The sequence below is a fragment of the Haliotis asinina genome, chromosome 14 (genome assembly GCF_037392515.1).
Source record: "Haliotis asinina isolate JCU_RB_2024 chromosome 14, JCU_Hal_asi_v2, whole genome shotgun sequence".
NCBI lineage: Eukaryota > Metazoa > Mollusca > Gastropoda > Lepetellida > Haliotidae > Haliotis > Haliotis asinina.
Genome location: NC_090293.1, coordinates 51,635,998 through 51,660,443, shown reverse-complemented (window position 1 = coordinate 51,660,443; position 24,446 = coordinate 51,635,998). Strand labels below are relative to the sequence as shown.

The window sequence follows — 24,446 nt, the reverse complement described above, 5'->3', positions numbered from 1 at the left end:
ATGTGGTCACGTTAAAATGTCTTATACATATACACATATACACACAATGTAGCTAAATCAAATGCTCAAAGGGAAAATTTAACGCCTAAACGTGTTTGTCTTACTTTTAACTTTATTCAATAAATCAAAATATATTAAAAGCACGGAAAATAAAAAGATACGTAAACTATAATCCACCTATAAAACACACCTATGCAGGTTTTAACATCTTAATTCCTGCCTAGTACTCCCATAAATTGGTTGAAAAAAATATTATGTTTGAAATTATTCTTAAGAACAAGTGACACAAGTTAAATATATTCTAAAGGACAGACCGTAACTATTCGCCAAATTATTTCCAACGTAAGTGGAAATTCAGAAAAAAAATCCTCTGGTGTTAGGACTCATTTGCACATGAGCGAAAAAAAATATGAAACGTTATATATTGAATGAAAACTAAATAAGAAAAAGTGTAAAAACGCACATTGTTTCACCAATCCTTTTTAGTCTTTTATACCAAAGTATATATACCCAAAGAGTGACTGAACCATTTTTTTCAATAATTTAGATTTGATACATAGCATATTTCCTTTCAAAATAATCAAGCATAGATTTTTTTAAACTGTCTAACTTTTTCTCCGGCTCATAAAGGTATCTCAATTATCTCTTGAAGTGAGATAGAGTTGGTGATTACTTTTGTAGCTGTGCATTTATGTGTATGGCACTTAGCAAGTAACAGAATCCGGTCTTCAGTTCGTAATGTGGTTGAATAACCTTAAGGGAGCAAAACAACCTAGAAGCTAATAATACCTGTGGGTGAGCAGTTTAGCTCATTTTTTGCCAAAGGTTTTTGCTATTCTACGATTTCAAAATCAATGACGCATGTATTCAGACAGAGCCCCACAGAAAGTACAAAGAGTGTTATCAAAAATATGCATTTAAATCAAACATTTATTTACAGTAAAGAATCTGTGAAGCAGCCTGAATTATATTGCATCCGTCTTACTTAAGGATCAAGAGAGGTTTTGAAAGGTTTTATAGAAATATTACTCCAAGTTTATTAACCAAAGATTCTTCATTCCCATATTGTGGAAATGCTTTTATCAGCATTTGGTTCCATTTTCTTTCATAATCCATTGGAGCAAGGTTTGTAATTCATGTTACTTTCAAAGCAACAACATACGGATATATATATCAAGTCCTTCCTCAAAAACTGATCGAAAGCAAATACTATACACAGAATGCTAAGACGTTCTGGGTGTCATCGTAGGTTTAAATCTGATCATTACTATTTCTACAGCTTCCTATACAAACATCTTCTGGTTTATCGTAGTTACTCTTAAGTGTAAAGATTTTTTGCGTATAAAACTAATGTATTAATAACCCCATTAAAATGAGTTTATGAATCAGCATGTCGTCAGCATACTGAGCATTCTATGTTATTGACCGCCATACCTTTATATTTCCATGTTTCTGAAAAGAGCTGCTAACGATTCTGCACATAGTAGGAATATATATGGTGACAAAGGGTTTCCTTGTCTCCAGCCACTAAGCATGGGCATGCAAGCAGACACTTTCCCCATTGGTAGCCAGACTTGACGTAATATCTTTATAAAGTATAGAAACCCATTTCATAATTCCCTCAGCCAAAAGAATACAGTGTTTTGAAAATAAACGACCAGGATGCAGAATAGGAGCAAAAAATGTACAAGAAGCAGCATACCTTGTATTTGCTTGATTCTGTATGTGGAAGAAAATCATAAATCATATGATTACTATCCATTGTGTATGTTATCTCCATAAATAAATCTTCATTAATGTTATTGTGAAGGACTATAGGGTCATTAGAAGTTTTAATATTTAAATAAACGAATAAGTGGACGCATGATAAGAAACCTTGAGCAGACAAAATGTTATGTCTTTATACAGGTAGCGTGAAACTAAATGAAGCTTGTCGTTTTAATTGTTTCTTGAAGTTGTTATGTGTTCACTCATTGTACCCATCTGAATACTTTATTTTGTCCCTCGACGTAAAATTAAAGTCACTCATTAAAACTTTATTCTTGTTTAGCAAAACATAATGACAACGTGATGTGACATTTCAACTATGGTGAAAAGATACTGTCAATAGTAACAATTAATAATTACCAAATCTGTTGTACGATTCCGATTAAATGATGACCATGTTTTGTTATGAATAAGTTATAGCATCTGGTATTCGAATAAAGGTAATCGTAATCACTTTGGTAGCACAATTCACTACAATCAATATTTGCGATACATTAGCATTGAACAAAAGCCCAGTATAGTCTAAAGTATATTAGCTAAATTCAACTGTAAAGAAATACGTTTCAGTACGTTTTGTTTCCTAGCACACACACCAGCGACGATCCGGGTTCAATTGTTTTTATCACCGAATTGCGTGTGATCGGGCGGTCATGTCAGTATATCGATGCACATGCTGTTGGTCACTGGAGTGTCTTGTCTTAACTCTATGCCGCTTCAATATAGCTGGTATGTTGCTGACTGTGGCGTTAAACAACATGCAAACTTACCAAACAGACAATTCCGTTCTCTAGCAATACACACCAAAACATCAGATTCCCAATATTCTTACCATGTCATGGATACAAAGTATAGAACAGCATAAATATTGGAATCAAATTCATATACCCTCAAAACCTAAACATAAAAACTAGCACATCAATATTAAACCAGTTCATCAAAAACGACTGTCTCGCTGGAAGGTTGAACTGTTGATTAACCAAAGACCGCATAATGATTACGATAAACGATATCTACACTATTGACGTCAGAGTGTACTCACAGTTCGGGCGACGTCTCCTTTAATCGATCCAGGTATTTCACAGCCATGTTCCGACATGTCTGTAAAGTGCTGAACACAGGAATGTCTGTGTTCTGTCTGAACGTGCTGTTTCTTACCGTGAGCTTATTATAAAGTTAAGCATAACCACCGTATCTAAGAACTATGGACTCAACTCTTATCCTCACCCTAGCGTTTTATGTTTGTCTCCGCGTCGCTACTAAAGTTTACCAGTCGACCACAAATTTCCCTGCTCTAACAGGACGTTTATTTTATTACGTTTCGTTTACAACTTGCCCTGATGAGAGGACGTAAACAGACATAATGCAATAAATCAGAGAACCCAGTTTCTGTTGAATGACGGTTGTCACACCGATTAGAAGGAAACCAGACAAGTGTGTTACACAATCTGAAAATAACAGTGCGTGGTTGGAGGCGTTACTCAGAAATTATTGGGTGCTTCAGGTGGCAATGAGGACGCCCTCGGCAGCACGCAAGATGTAGGCTGAAGAGGACATTTATGATGGTTAAGTGATACTTTGAAAACTGTAGAGCCTAATGCAAATCGGATATCCTGGCTACCATCCTTAGTGCAATGAGATAAACGTACCACATTGGCTCAACCGACTCAAACGGTATTATTAAATGTACTGCTACCGGCAAATGATTTCTCAGATGATTTCAAAGAATTATCCTCTGATCCACAGCAAAAATAAGCTGGTTTCCGGAACACTGAAAACGACAAGAAACGTCATGGAAACCAACATTTCCAGTTGGTTTCCAGGGAGTTTCCTATAGTTTCATTGTGGTTTCCATGCAACTGAAACTGCACCATTTCAGGATGGTTTCCAGTTCGTTTCATTACCCACTCCTCCAAGCGGGATCCAGTTGGTTTCCATGTACGAGTTTATTGTAGGTTTCAACCTGGTTTCCATGTATGAGTTTATTGTAGGTTTCAACCTGGTTTCCATGTATGAGTTTACTGTAGGTTTCAACCTGGTTTCCATGTATGAGTTTCTTGCAGGTTTCAACCTGGTTTCCATGTATGAGTTTACTGTAGGTTTCAACCCGGTTTCCGTGTTGTAGTTTCCAACCTAGTTTAATACCTAGTTTCCATGAACTGAAACTTGCTCTTGTCAGCCCTTTACCCGGTCCTCCGGAAAAGATGTTGTTTCATGTCTCACATGCAGCAAATCAGGTATTTTATACAATTGCATAATGGTAAAAGGCTTCAGGATGACAAACAACAGAATAAAACACAAATTGATTAAAAGTTTATTTATATTCAACAATATGTTTGTAAACAAATAATATTCGGAATATTCAAGTTAGTAAATGAAACAAAAGCAAGGGAATAATTAGCAGTGAGTACAGAATATTTTTCTTAAACACACTGTAGACCAGCCCATATCACTTGGCTTCCTACTTTGAAAAATGTTAGCTCTTTCCCCAAGAGAGGAAGAACTGTGTGCTTCTTCTCCTCCAGCCAGTCAATCGTTTCACAGCCTTCCTGCTTTCCAGCTTCTGAAATTTAGAAAACAAACTATCAGTACAAACAAGCATTCGTCTACGATATCCATGGCTAGAGAAAAGAAAACTGTCAAACATTGCTTGAGGTGAAATACACTGAACCCCATGTCCGATAAGCGAAGAGATCAAAAAGTATAAACTGAGCATTTGACATCAAAAGTTTCAATCGCAGAACAGCTTATTGATATATGATAGAGTGCAGAGACATGAAGAAATTCGCCTTTGAAAGCCGTAATTTATTTTCTGAATGTTACTTACAATGCACATTACGAGTATAGAACTACGATTTATCCGTTATTGTGAAAAGACATGTTTTCTTAACCAATAATGTGGAGTCATTCAGGCAGACAAGCTATGAATATGGGGTCACAAGCATACGCTGCAGCACAATGTGCTGCATAATATTTAAAACTTTTTAAGCTTTTTAAGGATAAATTGCACTTTTTAAACAGAGTTCATTTTGAAATTCCTTGAATGTACATAGAAAGAATCCAAATTAACTTGATATTTTAAAGGTTTCCTTAAAATTTTTAATCTCTGCAAGATGTAAAATGACTAGAATACGTTTACTTACTCTGAACTTTTTGCCGTTCTTTGCATACAAGCCTTTGCATACAAGCCGCTTTCCCCACACCGCTTTCCCCACACCTTCATAAGTGATCCATCTTGTTCATCCAAACCCATCAAAAAGCTTCTGAAAGGAGACATGTGCATGATGCATAACTATAAGTGAAACATGTTTCCAGTTGGAGGTTACAAGAATAACATGACATGCGCCATGCATTTTTACTGATTCCTAGGATTTACATTATTTGATTATGTTGTATATACATTATGTACTGGACGGTTCAGGTTATACATACCTTTTGTATGTCAAAATGAGTTGGTCCTGGCTGCCTTCTTCAGTTTTTCCAACACTGCCCTCCTTTATCATGTTTATGCTGGAAACGTAGAAATGCATCTATTAAAAAAAGTCAGGAACTTGTCATATTGCACTCTTGATAACAATAAAGTGTCGAATAAAAAGAATAAATATCAATTTGCAAAGTGTAGAATATGCTAGATGAAAAGAATCCAGGTCAGCAAATTCATATACTATTTTGGGTTGGCAATCCATCATTGTATACCAATATATTCTTTATATCAAAAATTCTTCGTAACCTTTTCTGTGGGACTAACACAATCCACATTTCTTCATTCAGTGTTCGTTAAATCTTGATATGATAAGCATAACACTACTTGCATCAGATGGCAAATCTCAATTATCTCATAAATCAATAATACAAAAATCTTCAATATTACTTTGAAAACATTATGAAATTTCAATTTTGAGAATCCCTAACCCATAAATGCAAAATGACACACTATCCCCGACTACATTGTTTTCAAACGTGCAAATATCAAAAGCAATATGAAAAGGATTTCTTAAATAAATATTCGTATTTATAAATACGTTTGAAGTTATTTTGAGTCGTAACAAGCACATTAGCAATAATATACTAGAGATATTTGTGATTTATTTTTTTCTTGCAAAGATAATTTCTCATTCATTAACACATTGAACCATTTTAATCGTGTGTGAGCTGATCCAAATCACAGTAATATTGAGTTCTTGAATTAACCGAGTGCTGAGTGAAGGAAGCCATACATCCCTCTTGCTATGAATTCGACACGCATTTGTTTACCGAGGTCCATCAAGTCTAAAATTTCATATGTATTGTAGTAGTTACTTATTTACGTTAAACATTACGAATAACACGTGCTATTGCTTATTTCAAGAAAATAACACTGTACCTGACCAGATCGTGGAATGTTCCTTTTCTCCCGCTGCGATCGACGACTGCTGCTGTTCTCAATTTTTACACGTATCCGAATCTCCAAAGCTTCTATTGTAAATCTCATTGCCAGTCTCTTGAATCAGATAACACGGGCAAACGTAGGAATACTGCACTGTGTTGACTTCCTTGTCGTCGTTACTGTACATACCGGGTGAGAACTGCTTTCAAAATAGTCGTCTCAAAACAACTTGGGATCAAGTGACAAAATGGCGGCAACTGTGCGTAGGGGCATTGTGGGTAATAAGAAATACCTGATCCTTTTCCGATTGGCAGGCACGAAATCCTTCTCTGACCCAATTTGGATGTGATTTTAAGACAAAAACTGAAAACGACCACTTCAGTACATAAAACTGTTGCTTTTATAAAATGTCACGAGTTCGCGTGCCCATGGATTACCGGTTCATTACTTCCGGTTTTGTCTGCCAACACCTGACTCAGGTAAGTTCTATTGTTTTTACAGCTAGCTAATTTTGATAATAGGCGCCTGTTAAGTGGGGACTGCCCCAGTGAAGCCGACACACGAACCCCGACACACTAATGATCTAACACTGATTAGTTGTCAAGTATTTGAACTCAGTGTCAAAGTATGCCAACTATAAATGCTTTTAACGCTAAACTTTACGCACTGCCTCAGTTTATTGTATAATTCACGTATATTCTGCATAAATATCATCATGTAAGTACCGAACTGACAATTGTTTTAATGACTTATACTAATCTTCCTAAATGCTTATACTCTTTCACATTCCCAGGAGTTGGCAGTCTATAGCCTATTTTTTTTAGATATATTGCATCATTTACCTTTTAATTATTAATATATATCTGAACTATTGCTATTGCTAAAGTGGCTTTAATTTTATTTATTTTTATACAATATTTTACTGAAAGGAATACAAGTCCGTACACAACTCAATGATCCAATAAGTTATAATTAATATATAATAAAGGTTTGAGCAATGTTTCTATGCAGAGTCAACTCATCTTTTATTCTTGTATATAGATATCACTGTTTTATTATTTCTTTTCAGATAAAGAAAGCGTCTGATCCTCAATTTGACAAAGCAGACAACCGAAACCGGGACTTGTCCCATTCATCCCAATCTAGAGAAACGGAACTAAGTGTGCCTCGCGCACATAGCTGGGCAAACGCCATTTATAGCCATTCGTCCTTTCTCCATTTGCATGTTTAGTACGGTTATTGTGAAGTTTGTGTGCATGGTAGTTGGAATATGATGCTTCATTACATTACGAATAAACAAGAATGTGAAGGAAAAAAGTGTATAGTTTGTTCTTGTATCATCAGTTTGAAGCCACATTTATTATTGTGATATCCACGAAATGATGCGTCAACAATTTACTTTTGTTGTCTTGTTCATCTAAGCAATGATACGAATCTACTATTCCTTCCTCAGGCACATTCAGATTGAATTATAACACCTCGTGAAAGCTAAGTTTCAGTCAGGAATGGAAACCATCACATGACCATAGCTTCGTGTCAGTTTCCATCACCGGAGCTTAGAGTATCCATTATGGATTCTATTTGGAAACTAGGTCACCCAGTTTAACTGAATGGATACCAACTGGATGTCAGGATGGTAAACAATTTATGTTACTTAGTTCAAAACAGCGCACTGGAAACCAACATGAAACTACATTTTCTACTTTTATGTTGGTTTCCATTTAGTGAGATCTGAGAGTTGCAAATTCCAGGTATGGAAACCAACAAGAAACCCCCGAACTTAGTTTCATTTTGGTTTCCATTTACAGAAATACCAAAATCACATTTCCAAAATGGAATCTAGTTGGAAACTCAGCTAGTGAGTTTCAGGGAATGGAAACCAACTGGATTCCGCAATTACCCACATTACGGATGGTTTCCAGGTTTCTGGAAACCAAGTCATTTTTGTAGTGATCATTGCTTATGACATGGATTAATCACAAATTCTACATACTGCATCATTCCCAGTGGTGGGACTGCCAGAGAGAAGTTCTTAACAACAGTTGACATGTTTTGCTCTTCAGGAAGTTGTTGAACCCACAAATGATTGTAGAAATATTCTGTGTCTGTTCAGATAAAAAAAACTCATTATGTTGAGGTGACAAACCTGAGGTTAACAAAAGCACGATTAATTAGAAAAAAAAAAACAAACCCCAACTGTAAAATCAGTAAATGTCAAAAAAGTAACTAATAACTAAACTAAGAAGTAATCAATGTTTACAATTAAATGGTCATTCATAATTTCAACTGTACAGAATCGAAACGTTTGGTTTTCCAACTTTGTAAAACACACAACCATCCTTCCATGATCCAAAGTGTAATCACAAATATAGAGTATCTTACATTTGACCACTTTCTAAAATGGCATTGTGTAATCTAAGCTTCTGTCCATGAAGTCAGTGGTTACTGTCATTTACTGTCAGTGGTCACTGTAAATAAGAAGTAGACGACATTAATTTTGATCTGTGGCAGTGATCACTGCAGATAAAAAGTAGATGCTGTGCTGATGATCGATTTTATTTGTTGGCCATAGAGAGTCCTTAGGACAATCGGAAATAATTCCGGAAATTTTCCCATGAAAGAATCGTACAATACCCATGAATGTCGGCATTTCTTTATGAGGTACGTTCCTCCTCGTCACCCTTGCGAGGCAGTATCTATAATATATGATTTATTTAAATCCATACTGTTTATTAATGTCTGCTTAGATATACAAATTTTGCATAAGAGAAAAACACATTTTGCTTTTTGTGCTTGGTTCATAAACACTGCATTGATTAGATAAAAGAGATAACGGTTTGTTAGAGGTGTCTTGGCAACGTTTCGTAAGTTCACCGCATTGAAAATATAACTTGCTTGGGGCAGTTATATTCGCCTGTCAACACTAATGCACTAAATATAGAATTATTCGAGATATGAGAGTATTCACTGTGGTACTGCTGTAATCTGACATGAAACAACTATGACTATGAATGTCACTATGAACATTAAATGTTTGGTATTAAGAAAGAGCAACATCAAGAAATGACATGTCTCGTACACTGTATCATACTATGGTAAATGAAAATGCAGACGCGAATAAACAGAAAACAAATGCTGGTTTCACAAACATATGTTAGGACATATGAAAATAAGTCACTAAATCTTGGCATCAAGACGATATAACACACCAACAGGAACAAAATCACAAAAAGATTTAAGTTTATGCATAACAACTTCCCTTACCAAGGAGTGATCGAGTAGCATAATGGCTGTAATACAACCACATGAGTACAATGTACAAGCAGATTTCTGTTGTAAGCCGTCGTAAAATTGCTGTACTTTGCTAAAAGCGGCTTGAAACGTACTCACTGAATCACTGTTATCAAGTTGGCATGACTACAACCAAACTAAAAACTGACGTTGTGATGAAAGCACGAAATTGTAGAGCAACTAATTGTCTAATTTATAAAAAATAGCATAAGGGACATTCTGCAGCATACATCACTGGGAATACATACACATGAGATTAAATAGAAAAAAAAACAACAACAAAATTTGCTAAAAGGAATTCAGATAATTTTTGTGTAGTTTCCATATGACAAACTTGTCACTGTGCAGGAGTTTCATCTTGAAAATTGTGTGGGTCCAAAGATACCGATGGTGCTTTTGTGTCTTAAATTAAAGTAGAAACATAAGAGCGTGAAACTTGAGTTTAATATTTGACACACTACCCATCACGAAACCATGTCTGTGGGTAGTCCAGGAAAAAGGTATCTGGAGTACTGCTGACAATGTAATATATACCCTCTATTCACTTGAAGGATTTTTATCGCAAAATTATTGCAAAAAGTGCCCCCAGCGAGAATCATTTGATGATAAGATCACCTCATCCGCACTTCACAACTGAAGGCATTGAAGTGATTGAAGAAGCCTTAAAATAATAATTATATTTGCACCGTACGTCACATACTTTAGATCTTTGTGACATGTTGGTAAAAGTCAGTACCGGAATTTCAAGTATGTCTATTGACATTTTACAAAGATCCGTAACTATCGGCGAGGAACTACACTCTGTTTCGGTGATGCTATGTGTATGACATTTTCCGAGTGTTTGTTAGTCTTTCCTGTAAAACGCGATATTTACAGATACTTTGCAATCGGTTTGTGTGTAAGCATGGAAGAATATGTAAACGTAATTACTGATCCGGGTATGTCCAGTACTAAAGTACGCATACGGTGTAAACGTATATGTCTGAATACATCAGAACAGATACAAGGTAACCTTTACTATGAGTTGTGTTGCTTCTGGCATTGTGGGAGATGGCACCCAGGTTATCACGCTCCACCATCAAACATGTCTTCTTTCAGGATGCAGTTTGCATCTGTGACGTCTCTGTACCTTGACATCTGCTCAAAGCTCACAGCTCAAATCGAGACTCGTCTCTGTTGAAGCCTGCCTCTCACGTTGGCGGTTGCCCACTGTCCGCTATTCTCTCTATTATCAAAGTGGTTAACGTTAACGTTTGCGTGGTCGCTCTTTCACATAAGCAGCGTACCTGTATGAAACGGTCTTGGGCGGTGGTTAAACACATGACCTGCATGTACGGCATATGGTGGTCACCCGAGCTGTTGATACCCGCCCATTGTCTGGAAAGTTGTTCTGGCCATATTAAACGCCCAGGCAACAGCCACTGTGGGTTCGCCTGTCTCGAACAGTTGTTCCTCTGTACTTACTTGAGTCGAAGCATCTTTTTTCGTTTTGTCGTTTGCAAATACATCCCAAAAGCCAATCCCCGCCTGTATATACGGCTGACTGAAAGGCTGTACCTGCCGCAGTACATGCAATATAGAATGTAAATTATTTCCATGTAAATTGTCCATACACTATCTGTGAGCACAAATCAGGGGTAGTCATTTTAAGGCTGCTTCAACGCTTTAGATCTGTGTATTTGACGTGGATGTGGAGATGTGTTGATCCTCTGAAACCAATTTTGTTTAACTGTAACATATCAGGAAAGATCATTTTAAGACCATTTCACAGCTATTGACTTAACATGGAAAAAAAGATGCGTCGGTTCTGTCTGAAACAGGTTTTATTTGTTTTCCTGTAACAAGGCAAGAAGAGTTCACGGTTGTTGTGTGGTAGTGTGGATAGGGAGATGTGTTAATTCTCTCTGGAACCAATTTTGTTTAGCTATAACGAACTCTTCCGTGAGGGTGCATCCTCTGATATAACGAGCAGGACGTATACAGGTATGTATTATGGTTTGGTTTTATCTTTGAATCCACACAAACGTGGAAATGTCATCCGAGTTTTGCTGGGCTAAATATTCATAAAGTCATAGATTTTCTGGTTACGATAAAACGAGCAGGAGATTTTCTCTTTGGAAATGTATATGTGTAATCAAGGAATGGAACATTTATGAAAATGGAAGTTGTGCATTTTGCAGATCTGTTTCTTCTTTGTTGTTTAACACCACTCTCAAAATGAAGTATGGACTAGACAAACCAGTGACACATCATGAACATCAATATACACTACTGGAATACGATGAAATGTGTCAACGAACCTGACGATACGATCCTGTTAGTCGCCTCTTACGAAAAGCACTGGTTGCTCAAAACCACTTCTATCCCGGATCACCCCGGATAAAATGGAAATTCTGCTTTTTATTGGAAAAATCAGAATTGACCTTCAGTTATAGCATTAAAATTGATATCTAATATATTTCACAAACGGCTAAATAGTCAATTTCCTTCAACTATTCCCTCGACAATGGATGTCCATCACAACGGCATATCGTATTTTCAGTCTCAACTCCCAGAGGTTCATACAACTCTTGCTGCCTACTTGGCCTACTGGACGTGTTCGGTCGTGTTCCAGGTACGTGTGTATTAGTTTTAACAGGACTTCTTTCCAGGTGATACCACCAAAGAAATTTATTGGCAATTTTTCAGTTTTGTACTGAAGTTTTGAAAACAAAAACACCTTTAAAACTCCTCATTGTTTCGAGATTATTACGCCCATTATGTACAAACTATTGTAACATGTCGGCATATCAAGATCTCAATGTAATTTACACCGTGTAAAATGTGTAGTGTACAGTATATTACTAGCACGAGTACGACGTTGCTGTTATATCGGGCTTTAAATTCGGTGCGTTAGCGTTGCCAGTAAATATCAATACTCTTAGCAGGCATATAGCGTTCAAGTGAAAACCAATGCTGGAGCTGAAGCTACAGTGAAGCCACTGAAGCATATTCTTCACATGTTCGGTGGAATAAGTATATACAAAACACAAAAAACATAGGATGTTGTTTGTCTGCTGTATACATATAGCCAGAAATATACTCAATGGATTCATTACAGCTTAACAAGAGTATGCGGGGATAAAGAGGGAGAGTGTTTGTTGCAATGTAATGTAGTGCTTAAATGAAAGATTATTGTACGATCGCTTCATTTAACATCCTCAGAATTATTTCCCTTTCATTAGGGGACTCTGTATGGTTAGCGGGTAGCCATCAACAGAGACAACCTACTAGATAAACCTGATTCTGATTCACGGCTTTGTCCACAATGTCAAAGTTATTATGTGACAGCACACAGCTGACTCCATAAACCAGTGAGTGATATTATGAGCAACATCCTAACCGTCGCCTACACTGGGCTGGTTCAAAATTCCTTACAGGGTGTAGGAGGCCAACATTAGTGGAAATTCATGCATGATTATGTTATTATCAGCTTCAGCTGGCGTACAGAATGACGTGTTAGGTTTGTATGCTGGTAGCTCATAGCTTGTGCTGTTACGCTTCCAAATTTATGTCAAAATGTCTTTTACCTTAATGACGTGTTCACTATACTGTGTGGCTGAGATAATGGCGATCTGACGTTACATCTGTCTTCCAAAGTCTGGCTGCCTTGCATGAAACATTATTGTTCCTACTGCCAGCTCATAAAATAACAATATTTAAGTCTGACTGCATTACATTTTGCTACAATATTGTGCTCATATCTGTATGGAGAGATATTGGTAGGTCCAGCAAACGAACCACCAAATCACTGCCCATTAACCATTGAATATCCAGTAAACACGACAACACACGAAACTGCACTCTTTCATATTTTATTATAAATGATCAATATACCATTAACCGGGCTACACTTAAGATGATTGTCACACACTCCTCGCTGGTAGCTAACACTCGATGTCACTGTTTATAGGAAGTCAGTGGTTACTGTAGATAAGAAGTAGATGACATTTACTCTGTGTCAGTGGTCACTGTGGAACAGGCACACGTCATCAGTAACGTCATCAATGGCCTAAAGGTAACCAGGGACGAATTTTGTCTTCTTATCTGCAGCGAGGTAATTACATTGCCATGAAACAGATGAGGACCAGAATCACTGATGGTTAGGCCCGAGATATGTGTCGACGTAATGATGTTGGGATAATTCCTTGATGTCATCACAAAACCCAACACGTATTTTTTGTCCACTAAGTCTACTGCATAGTCTACTGATTGAAACTGAAGTCACCACTTTCAATCTCTCAACAGCAATTAAACAACCAATTATAAACGCAAAATGTGTCTAGACAAAATACACACGTCAAGCATAAAGTATGGTGGTCTTTAGCTGAGGATCAGCTTTGTGAGGACAGTAGCAACTGCGAGCATCCATACGTGCACCGATATGTTAGCAGCACCAGATGCTGAAATAAAGTACATTCATATTACTGCTTTACCTGTGCCGCCTGCACATTGCCAGTGACACTGTGTAATAGTAATCATTTCTGAACATTATGTAATCTAACATATTTTTATGTAACGGACTCTAAAAGTCTCATGAATAATATTTCTCCTTTTTCGTGACCAGTTTACCTCTATTTAAACGGCAGTTAGTGCCACGCAGCCATGAAGAAAGATTCAGAGGGGAGCAAAGCCGTTGTCTCTATTGACATATTCTCATCTTCACACTTCATATAAATTTCTCTTAAGAGTGAAAGAATTATGTATGTTTGCATGTATGTATGTGCGTGTGTGTGTATCTGTGTATGGATATGCGTGTGTGTATGTGCATGTGCGAACTTGTTAACTGCATCCTGAACGCTATTAAGGTAGTGTGTGATCATTGAGATCTATTCATCACATACTTATAGAAAAACATAGGTGAGATATTATCTGTAGCCATGCACATACCTTACTGAAGATAAAAGAACATAAGGTCGAACTGCATAATTTCATATCAGCTATATAAAAAGTGATTGTATGTGTACTGATTGAAACAAGAGAGACGGTACAGAAACACAGCGAATTTCACGTATAAATTGCATTTCAATTTCTCGCTCTTATGCTGGATCTTCATACAATTTCAATGTTTAGGACTGGTAGGATCTCTGTGTGTGATACAGACAGGGGATGCCATGAAGGCGGGAGACTACGGGAGCAAATCCTCTATAGTTTTATTATTATCCTCATGTGAGCACGAGCTAAAAGCTGATGACAACTCACAAAATATTGGTGTTCCTGTGACAATGATCCATTTCGAAATAGTTTCTAATAAATTAACATGATTGGACAAAGTTCACATCTGTTTCCACTGAAGCCTGTTGTACAAATGCAGATAAGTTACGTGGTTGAATCGGCACACATCTATTTATGAAAAAAGTCATTTAACCTTCCGTCAGATTTCTAGAAACAGTTTCTGAATATCTGAAAACACGTGCTCTTGTCGCAGGTTCAACCATTCATATACTACTCCCTGTCCTACGTTCCTGTAAAGTACAGACTCTAGACCTTTTGCTATGTTGACTCCCATGAGGGCTGCGAACCCAGACACACCTAATCAACAGCACACAAAGTCACCTGCCTAATCCACTCAGCCACCACAGCTTCACCGAGAAAGTATAATCCAAAATATAACACGTACAAAAAGTATACAACATACATCAGGTCCATATGTAACATTTGTCCACTTTCTCAGTGGCATCGTGTATTCACATGCTCAAAACACATCATACACATCAACGAGCAGAAATATCGAATGTATTTGTCTGTCTCTTATGTGTCAACGATGACCACAGATAACTGATTACATCTATAACGAACATGATGTACTGTTTTTAAAATGTCACAGGAGAACATTGGGAAACAGTTATTCTTTGATACATACATGTACACATGTAGGGGATGCATTTGCAATTGTATGCACTTGTACATTGTATATAGAGTTATGATCATAATTATGGTTATTACTTAGAATTGAACTGCAGATGGATGTCTTAATTAACCCTGTCACACGAAGTCATAAGTGCACATACAAACAGAAATTATTTTATAATATTTACAAACTTTTCTTCCCAAAACAGGTGTACTTATAAAGATCCATTTATGCAGTAAATATTCAGACTTTTTAATGCAGATTGAAAACCAGTAGACAGAGTAATCTAAAAATGTTACCGTCTTGACACCTGTTTCCACCCCAACCAGCTGCACACGTGCAGACGATTGCGCCGGTGTCATCTGCACACGTTCCGTCATTCAAACATGGATTGTTGTTGCAGGACACTATAAAATAAAGACATCATAGTTTTCAAAAGTCAGATTGTGGACATTTTTGCTGATACGTCAAACACATCTGAGTAAACTTTACGGAGTAGACATGCAGACTCATGATAACGCACATTAAACGACAGTAGAGAGATAGTAATCTAAAAATGTTACCGTCTTGACACCTGTTTCCACCCCAACCAGCTGCACACGTGCAGGCGATTGCGCCGGTGTCATCTGCACACGTTCCGTCATTCAAACATGGATTGTTGTTGCAGGACACTATAAAATAAAGACATCATAGTTTTCAAAAGTCAGATTGTGGACATTTTTGCTGATACGTCAAACACATCTGAGTAAACTTTACGGAGGAGACATGCAGACTCATGATAACGCACATTAAACGACAGTAGAGAGATAGTAATCTAAAAATGTTACCGTCTTGACACCTGTTTCCACCCCAACCAGCTGCACACGTGCAGACGATTGCGCCGGTGTCATCTGCACACCTTCCACCATTCAAACATGGATTGTTGGTGCAGGACACTTCAAAAAAAAGTTTTCAGTGGTCAACACGTGGACATTTTGCTGATACGTCAAACACATCTGTTTAATGCCTGTATACAAATACAATGACATCAGTTTTTCAGGGATTGTCAGATTATGTTATTACAAAAGCTTGCTCCCTTTGCTGAAAGTCATATTTCTACAAGATAGTTGATCGTTTCGCGGAGTTGATTATGTCAGCTCTGTCTATTAAGGGTCGTAACAGGGTTTCATCATGTTATTTGATACAGCAGCAGGAAATACCCTGAGCTTCAAATTTGCATTGCATGTAACAAACATAACCATGTATGAGTACACAATATGGATGTACACATTCTGTAGTAAACGATTTTATGCAACTTATTTCAGCAAAGATCGAATCTAGAATTTAATTGTAAATATTTCATCAAAACATGTGTTCCCATCACGAATGCAAATTGAAACGAAGGAGAGAGAGAATACTCAGATAATGTTACCATCTGTACACGTTGTTCCATCCCATCCAGGAGCACATGTACATTCAAATGTGTCACTGTCCACTTTACAAGTTGCTCCGTTTTTGCATGGCTCAGATGTACAGGGATCACCTATAATATGCATATTTAAAAATAATGATGGAAACGTTATTGTTATAGGAGAATAGACGCCCTAATTCTATTTCTGTGTTCTTCTCCAGATTACAGTCTTGACTGCATGTACGTTACAACATGTACTAGATGTTAATGCTAAACTTCTTCTGCATAAAACACATACATTCATTGTGAGTGCATGTGTAAGTTTCACTCATAGCAGTTACCCTCACACATCACTGAAACTGGAGACATGCACTTCTGCTGCTACGCGGAAGGAATATGCATGTAATGGTTAAGATGCATCGACACTATTGATATCGTTTGTGCAACACTTACTTGCTATGCACTGGCTGCTGAACATCACTACAATCGTGATCAACCCTGTAAACATACATCGGCAGCAAACATTATAATGACCGTTACAGATTTATGTATGTAACTGATTTGAATCACAAAACCCCACCGTATTCATCTGGACGAAAATACGGAACAAAGTTTCTTACTGAGATAGAACAGTCTTGAAGTGATGAGATACATAATTGGCGACAACTTCTTAAAAGTTTCGAAGATATGATAACACACTTTGATAATTCTATGAATGCTTACCCCACATTGCACGAGACTTCATAGTGACTAATCCCAGCTTCTTGCTGCCAGTGACTACTGTGGCTCTTGTGGCCTTGGCTCATTCGTTATATGTGAAGTCCAACATACATCTACTTCAGTACAGCAGATCTGATTGGGAGGAGTGAAAGGAGGAGTGTCTCCCACATGGCGACTATTGAGTCCATTAAGTCACACCGTGTATCAGATTAGTTATAGGTTCTGTTGGTAACATCAGACAGGCTTATATTTTTACGTCAAATATCTTGTCTAAAATAAGAATTTCAGTGAGTGACAGGACTCAAAGCAGTTGCTAATGATTTGGGTTGCAAGTGGACAAACCGTCTTTACATCGACCTTCATTGACGAGTTCGTGACAAGACAGTAGCTATGCCTGCTACGCAAAGCTCTCCTGATGTCTGGCCTTTATCATATCATAACTTTGTTCCATTTCAGAAATGTTGTATTCCGTTGTAGGATACCAAATATGTACAAGAAAGTATAAGGTGTTACAAACCTTTCACAATGCCATGTCATTTCTTGGTTGTCAACAAATTGTATCGTGCCTTTGAAATGGAGTGAGTTCTGTCAGGTGTACAACGTGTATGGAAGGACACTAATCGCCTGGACATGTAAAACTAGGCATATGATTATTGTCAATTTCAGCACTTCTTTATTTGCAAATGGTACGTGTAATCCATCACCCTAAAATACATTGATCGTCTGTCCACACTTTAGTGGTGCATAACATGGTCAGTGCAGGACGTTGGATAATGTAAACACAGTAAGCATAGAGTACAATTGTTGCAGCAAGTTACATAATTTCATCATTGCCATGGTACATACATCATGGCTCACGGAGTTTCGGTATTTGCTCGGTGTGAACTGTTGAGCAAGATCACTGTACGCGTTACTTACAATGAGAAAATGAAATTCATTTTCGACATTACCATCATTACAGAGTTTACAGAGCCTTTGAATACCATGACACCTTCCCGTTTCGATGTTTACAGAATGAGAACTACAACAGAAACGGCAAACGCATCTTACGGTTATTTTCAAGAGCAAAATGACCATTATGTTCGTAAATGGCTTTTAATCTAGATTCAAAGTTTGCAAGAAAGCAGTCAGGGAAATCCACACTAGCCGAAACCACAAGTATAAAGCAAGCATTCAAGTTTCGATTGGAGATCGCCTTTCGACGAGAGCCTCGGGATGCAACAGATGAAAGGATAGGAACAAACTTTGAATCAAATATCTTGAAAATACATTATAATCCATTGGTTTAACATTATTAAGTCACTTTACTACAGAAAATAAAACCTTCTTGCCGTGCAGTTACGAATTATCAAGATGCTTATTCCAGCTCAAACTCCTTGCGAAAGTGACCCCAAGTACCTATAAGTATGAACACACTCTATCAGCTTCTCACCATAGTACCACTTTTCATACCTTGGTAGAATTCCACCTTTTTGAGAACGGCCACCTTCGTTTTTTCCCCAGATAAACAGAAGGTATTATGTCTGGCAAGAAGCATATAAGCAATTATCCTTTTTGAACGCCAAAACCCGTATCTGCAATGTGCAATATTGTTAGTCAAAAGCAGGAGGAACACCTAGGCCAATTCAGGGTGAATCTTAACACCTGGGAAACATACTAATTCAGTTTCCTTAGCCAACCCATTAATAAATAAGTTAAGGAAGAGATGACTTAAGAAGTTTACACTCAAAGCTATCTGAAAATTGATTTTCAAACTTCACCGAAGAAGATATATGATTATAAATAGAAACGATGCGGTTGACTACTCTGGCTAACATCTGAACGTTTTTGACCTTTTCACATTCATGTGAGAACATGTCATCGTAATTGCTTTGGCAAAAGACCCTCACTCGGACGTATCTTATGTCATATTCTCCACATGAGGTCGTTGTTGTTCAATGTGTCATGCTCATGGTGCCTACCTATGATCTGCTATGTGTGTCTCCAGACAAATTTCAACATAAAAACGTAGTACCGAACAAGTGGTAAAAGGTGGTATATATGCCACATGTCACATCCCACATGTGAGAGTGAGTGAGTTAATATTTATCGTCACATCGGCAATATTGCAGCCATATCGTGACGAGAACAATATAAGTTACAGTAATGTTAAGATGAGAAAAGAGAAAAAGTAAAACCTGTCAGTGAAGGACAGTAAACACACTAGAGTATCACAGAACATAAAACTAGCATTGAAAGTTAAAACATTGGAATTAAAGAAGACAATACAACATAAAACCGGGGCTATAGATCGCCAACAACTGAAGGTAGATCACCATGCTAAGGTCCATGGGGACTTACATTACTTCTGCTACCTGCATGAACCCTAGCTGGATTTACACCATCCCCTCAGCTATTGGCGATTATCCTGAAATTTAGCCATTACTTAAAACAACAAATATTCTACGATTAAAAACTAGTAGTAGATTTAAATTGACTATAAGAGTATTGGACTTACGTACCCTCTCAGGAGGACAATAATTTTACAATACTTCAACCCCCTTTGAGGGTACAGCCACTAACAATCTAAGTTACTAATTTAAACTACCAATCATTAAAATACAACTATCTACAGAACATATCAATTACAATTCATTAAGAAAATCAATTTCTTTTAAAAATCCAAGAATTAAATGAGTACTAACTGTGCTAAAAAGATCCTTCATTGTTTTGACATTGAAATAGTTATCCCTTATGATGGAGAATTCGACAGTCAAGCAGGATATGCTTGACCGTGGTTCTCTCATCACAAGGGATACAAAACGGAGGTTCATCGCCTTTTAGTAAATAACTGTGGGTGTAACGCGTATGGCCAATGCGACATCGTCGCATAATGACCTCTTCAAATCTGGACTGACAGCCCAAGTGAGTGTAACCAATATAAGGTTTTATGGCATGTAATTTATTTATTCCCACTTGGGTGTCCCACTTCTTTTGCATCAGATCACGAATGTAAGTTCTAATGCTGGCTTTATAGTCACTGTATGGAATAAGAAGTGGTGTCACAGATTTGTTGAGTGCAGCCTTAGCAGCAAGATCGGCCATTGAAATCCCAGAAATACCTACATGGCTGGGTAACCAACAAAAGACGATGTCGCACTGGCCAGTTGCAAGATCATTATACAATTCAATTATGCCAATTAAAAGTGGATGTTTACAAGACAAATTTTTAATAGCCTGAAGGCAAGAAAGAGAGTCAGAAAGAAGTATATACTGTACATGATTAGGATGTCTTTGAATATATTGAAGAGCCGTTAATATTGCGTTTGCTTCTGCAGTGAAAATGGAGCTGTTATCAGGTAATCGAGAAGATATTGTTCTGGATCCAATGACAGTGACACAAGCAACTGTGCCACCATCCTTGGGCCCATCTGTAAATAAGGATTTGTATGTACTATAATTATTTTTTAATTGCATAAACTCTTGTTTATATTGTAATTCGTTTGTGTCTGATTTTTTGAACTTTGTTAATGTGAGGTCAACTTGTGGCCTCACTAATTGCCAAGGAGGAGAAGAAAGAAGTCGAGAAGGCGCTATACTTTTCAGCTCAATGCCGGCAGCAGAAATGAATGGTTTAATTCTGTGCCCAAGAGGCGGAACAAGAGAAGGTTTTTTGTTGTATAAATGCTCATAAAAAAGGATCGAAAACACAGTTAAAAGCAGGGTTGGATTCGTTAGAGTATAGTTTTGTAATATATTGTAAAGCTAATTTGATACGGCGCTGTGTAAGAGATGGTTCATCGGCTTCGACATAGAGACTGTCAATAGGAGAAGTTCGGAACGACCCAAGACAAAGTCTCAGACCTTGGTGGTGGATAGAATCAAGGAGTTGTAGATTGCTTTTACAGGCTCCACCATAAATGATGGAGTCATAATCAAGCTTCGAACGGACAAGTGAACGGTATAGGTGCAGGAGAGTAGCTTGATCCCCTCCCCATTTTGAGTTTGACACAACTTTCAATAGATCAAGTGCCTTCAGACATTTAGTTTTCAGGGATTTGATATGCGGAAGAAAAGTTAAATGAGAGTCGAAAATCAAACCTAAGAACTTGGCCTCCTTAACGACTTTGATAGGAGTGCCATTTAAAAATAATTCTGGGTCCTTATGTGGTTTATACTTACGGCAGAAATGGATGCAATTAGTTTTTGTCTTAGAAAATTTCAAACCATTCTCAAGACACCATTTATTTATTTTGTTTAAACATAATTGCAGTTGCCGTTCAATAGTATGCATATTCTTACCGCGACAGGAAATATTAAAATCATCCACGAAAAGTGATCCATCTATTGAATCGTTTAAAACCTTGGATAAACTGTTGATCTTGATACTAAATAAGGTCACAGACAAAGTGCTGCCTTGCGGAACACCCTGATCCTGATTGTAATGATCAGACAGGGTAGAACCTACTCGGACTTGAAACTGCCTGTCTTTTAAAAATTGTGATATAAAAAGAGGCAAACGACCCCTTAAACCGAAGTCATGTAAATCCTTTAAAATGCCATGCTTCCAAGTGGTATCGTATGCTTTCTCCAAATCAAAGAATATCGGTACTGCATGTTGTTTATTTACTATTGCATTTTTGACAAAGGATTCTAGACGTACCAAATGGTCAACGGTACTACGATTTTTCCTGAAACCACATTGAATATTTGTTATAAGGTTATTGGTTTCCAGATACCAGGTTAATCTATTGTTTACCATTCATTCCATGGTTTTACAGACACAACTCGTTAAAGAGACTGGTCTATAATTTGATGGATCAGTATGATCCCGGCCAGGTTTTGGAATCGGGACTACAATGGCATTACGCCAGGAAGATGGGAACTTCCCTGAAGTCCATATTGAATCAAAAATATTTAGCAGTGTTTCCAGACACGATTCAGGCAAGTGCTTCAGGAGCTTATAGTGGATATTGTCAGCCCCTGTTGCTGTATCATGAGCTTGCTCAAGGGCGGTATGTAGTTCATGTATTGAAAATAATTCATTATAATCCTCACCGTTTTCTGAGGTAAAATTTAATCTTTTCCTCTCCTGATGTTTCTGAAACTTTTGAAACTGAGGGACATAATTTGATGAAGATGAATGTTTGGCGAGAGTTTCACCAAGTTTATTGGCAATGTCAGATTTATTTGTTTATAAATTATCACCATCTTTCAGATGGTGAACAGTAGATTTAGAACCTTTGCCCTTTATTCTTTGAATCATGTTCCACACTTTTGACATAGGCGTGCGTGAATTGATTTTCGATACATAATTTCGCCAAGTCTGACGCTTATTTTGTTTAAAAGAACGTCTAGCCTTGGCATTTAAAATTTTAACTTTGTCAAGATTATGTACAGTAGGGTGTCGGCGAAAATACTTTTCAGCCTTCTTCCTACACTTCCTGGCCTGTTTACATTCATTGTTGAACCATGGCTTACGGATATGTGGAACTGCAGAGGACTTAGGTATAGTTTGGTCAGCGATGTCATTCAATAAATCGGAAAACAACTGTATTGGATCTTCGCTGTTCACAAAAACATCAGGTTTTAAGTTATCATTACACAATATTTTATATAACAACCAGTCAGCCTTGGCAAAGTTCCGTCTAAATATCGGTGGATCATCACCAGGGTTGAGTGTTTTCAGAATGGTGGTGAAATGATCACTCCCACATAGGTCATCATGGACCGTCCATTCAAATTCATTATATAAAATGGGGTCAGCAAGTGATAGATCCAGGGAAGAATATGTTCCCGTAGCTGGATGTAAATAAGTGGCTGAATCATCATTGAAAATACATAAATTGTTATTGGAAATGAATTCCTCCAGGAGTTTACCTTTGGTGTTAGTATGGACACCTCCCCAAAGTGGGTTGTGCCCGTTAAGGTCACCCATGATAAGACATGGCTTCGGAAGTTGATCAAAGAGTTTTTGAAGATCTGATTGTTGAATACTGGAAGAGGGAGGTATATACAAACTGCACAATGTCAGCACAAAGTGCAGAGTCAGACGAACAGCAACAGCTTGAAGATCCGTTTTTAGAGTAAGAGGGCTATGAGTGACGCTCTGATGGACTAAAATAGAAGAGCCTCCAGTAGTCTTATCTCCTGGGGAAGAGAAAGAATGATAATCAGTGTATCGCCTTAAGTTACAATTATCAGTATTTTTAAGATAAGTTTCTTGAAGACATAATGCTGACGGTTGAAGGTCTTGAATGAGTAATTTTATTTCACTGAAGTTATTTTTAAGCCCTCTGCAATTCCACTGAATTATATTATCCAACTGAGTCATGGTGGCTCAATTGGTGATCGTTCACGGGTATTTGAGGAGGAGCTGTTCCTTGTGAGGAAGGAGTAACCTCCATATCCAGAGGTTCAAACGGGTTTTGTAGCGGGACCTCTGGAGGTGATGGGACAATAGGTGGATAGTTTCTATTTAACCTTTTTCCTTTCTTCTTTCCTGTTTGATCAGTACCTGTTTTTGAATGAGCTGGCTGTGAAACAGACGTCTTTGGTGTCGATGGCTGAATTTCAGTCTGAGACCCGATAGTAGACTGAGTGACTGCTGAAGTAAGTGTTTTTCCTGAATTAACAGGTCTTTCTGACTGAACCCACGTCAAGTCAGTCTGACAAGCAGTCGAGGATGTAGCTACAGTGCGGGTGACTGCCGCAGAATAAGATATGTTCAACGCAGTTGAAGTTTGACTTGTAAACAGTTTCTTGGCATCAAGGTATGAAATGTTCTTTTCGCATTTGATTTTCATTATTTTAGATTCCCGTATATAAACAGGACAGGACCTGGATGAAGCTGCATGTGGGCCTTCACAGTTTGCGCATTTTATGTCATGCTCACAGTCTGCACCCTCATGATGGTCACCACAGCGATGACACACCACAGGGTTTCGACATGAGTTAGACCCATGACCGAAATGCTGACACTTATAACACCGTAGTGGATTGGGGACATACACATCCACCCCGATGTTAACATACCCTGCTTTTAT

At 37.6% G+C, this 24,446-nt stretch overlaps 1 protein-coding gene across 1 annotated transcript in view; it reads right to left on the bottom strand.

Annotated features, from left to right (window-relative positions):
• The window catches only part of LOC137262235 (delta-like protein C), a 52,616-nt gene that overhangs the window by 8,548 nt on the left and 19,622 nt on the right, over positions 1 to 24,446 (bottom strand). Inside the window, exon 6 of the mRNA XM_067800038.1 lies at positions 15,611 to 15,718. Within this exon, the coding sequence (XP_067656139.1) occupies positions 15,611 to 15,718 (108 nt within the window). The remainder of the gene's footprint in view (positions 1 to 15,610; positions 15,719 to 24,446) is intronic.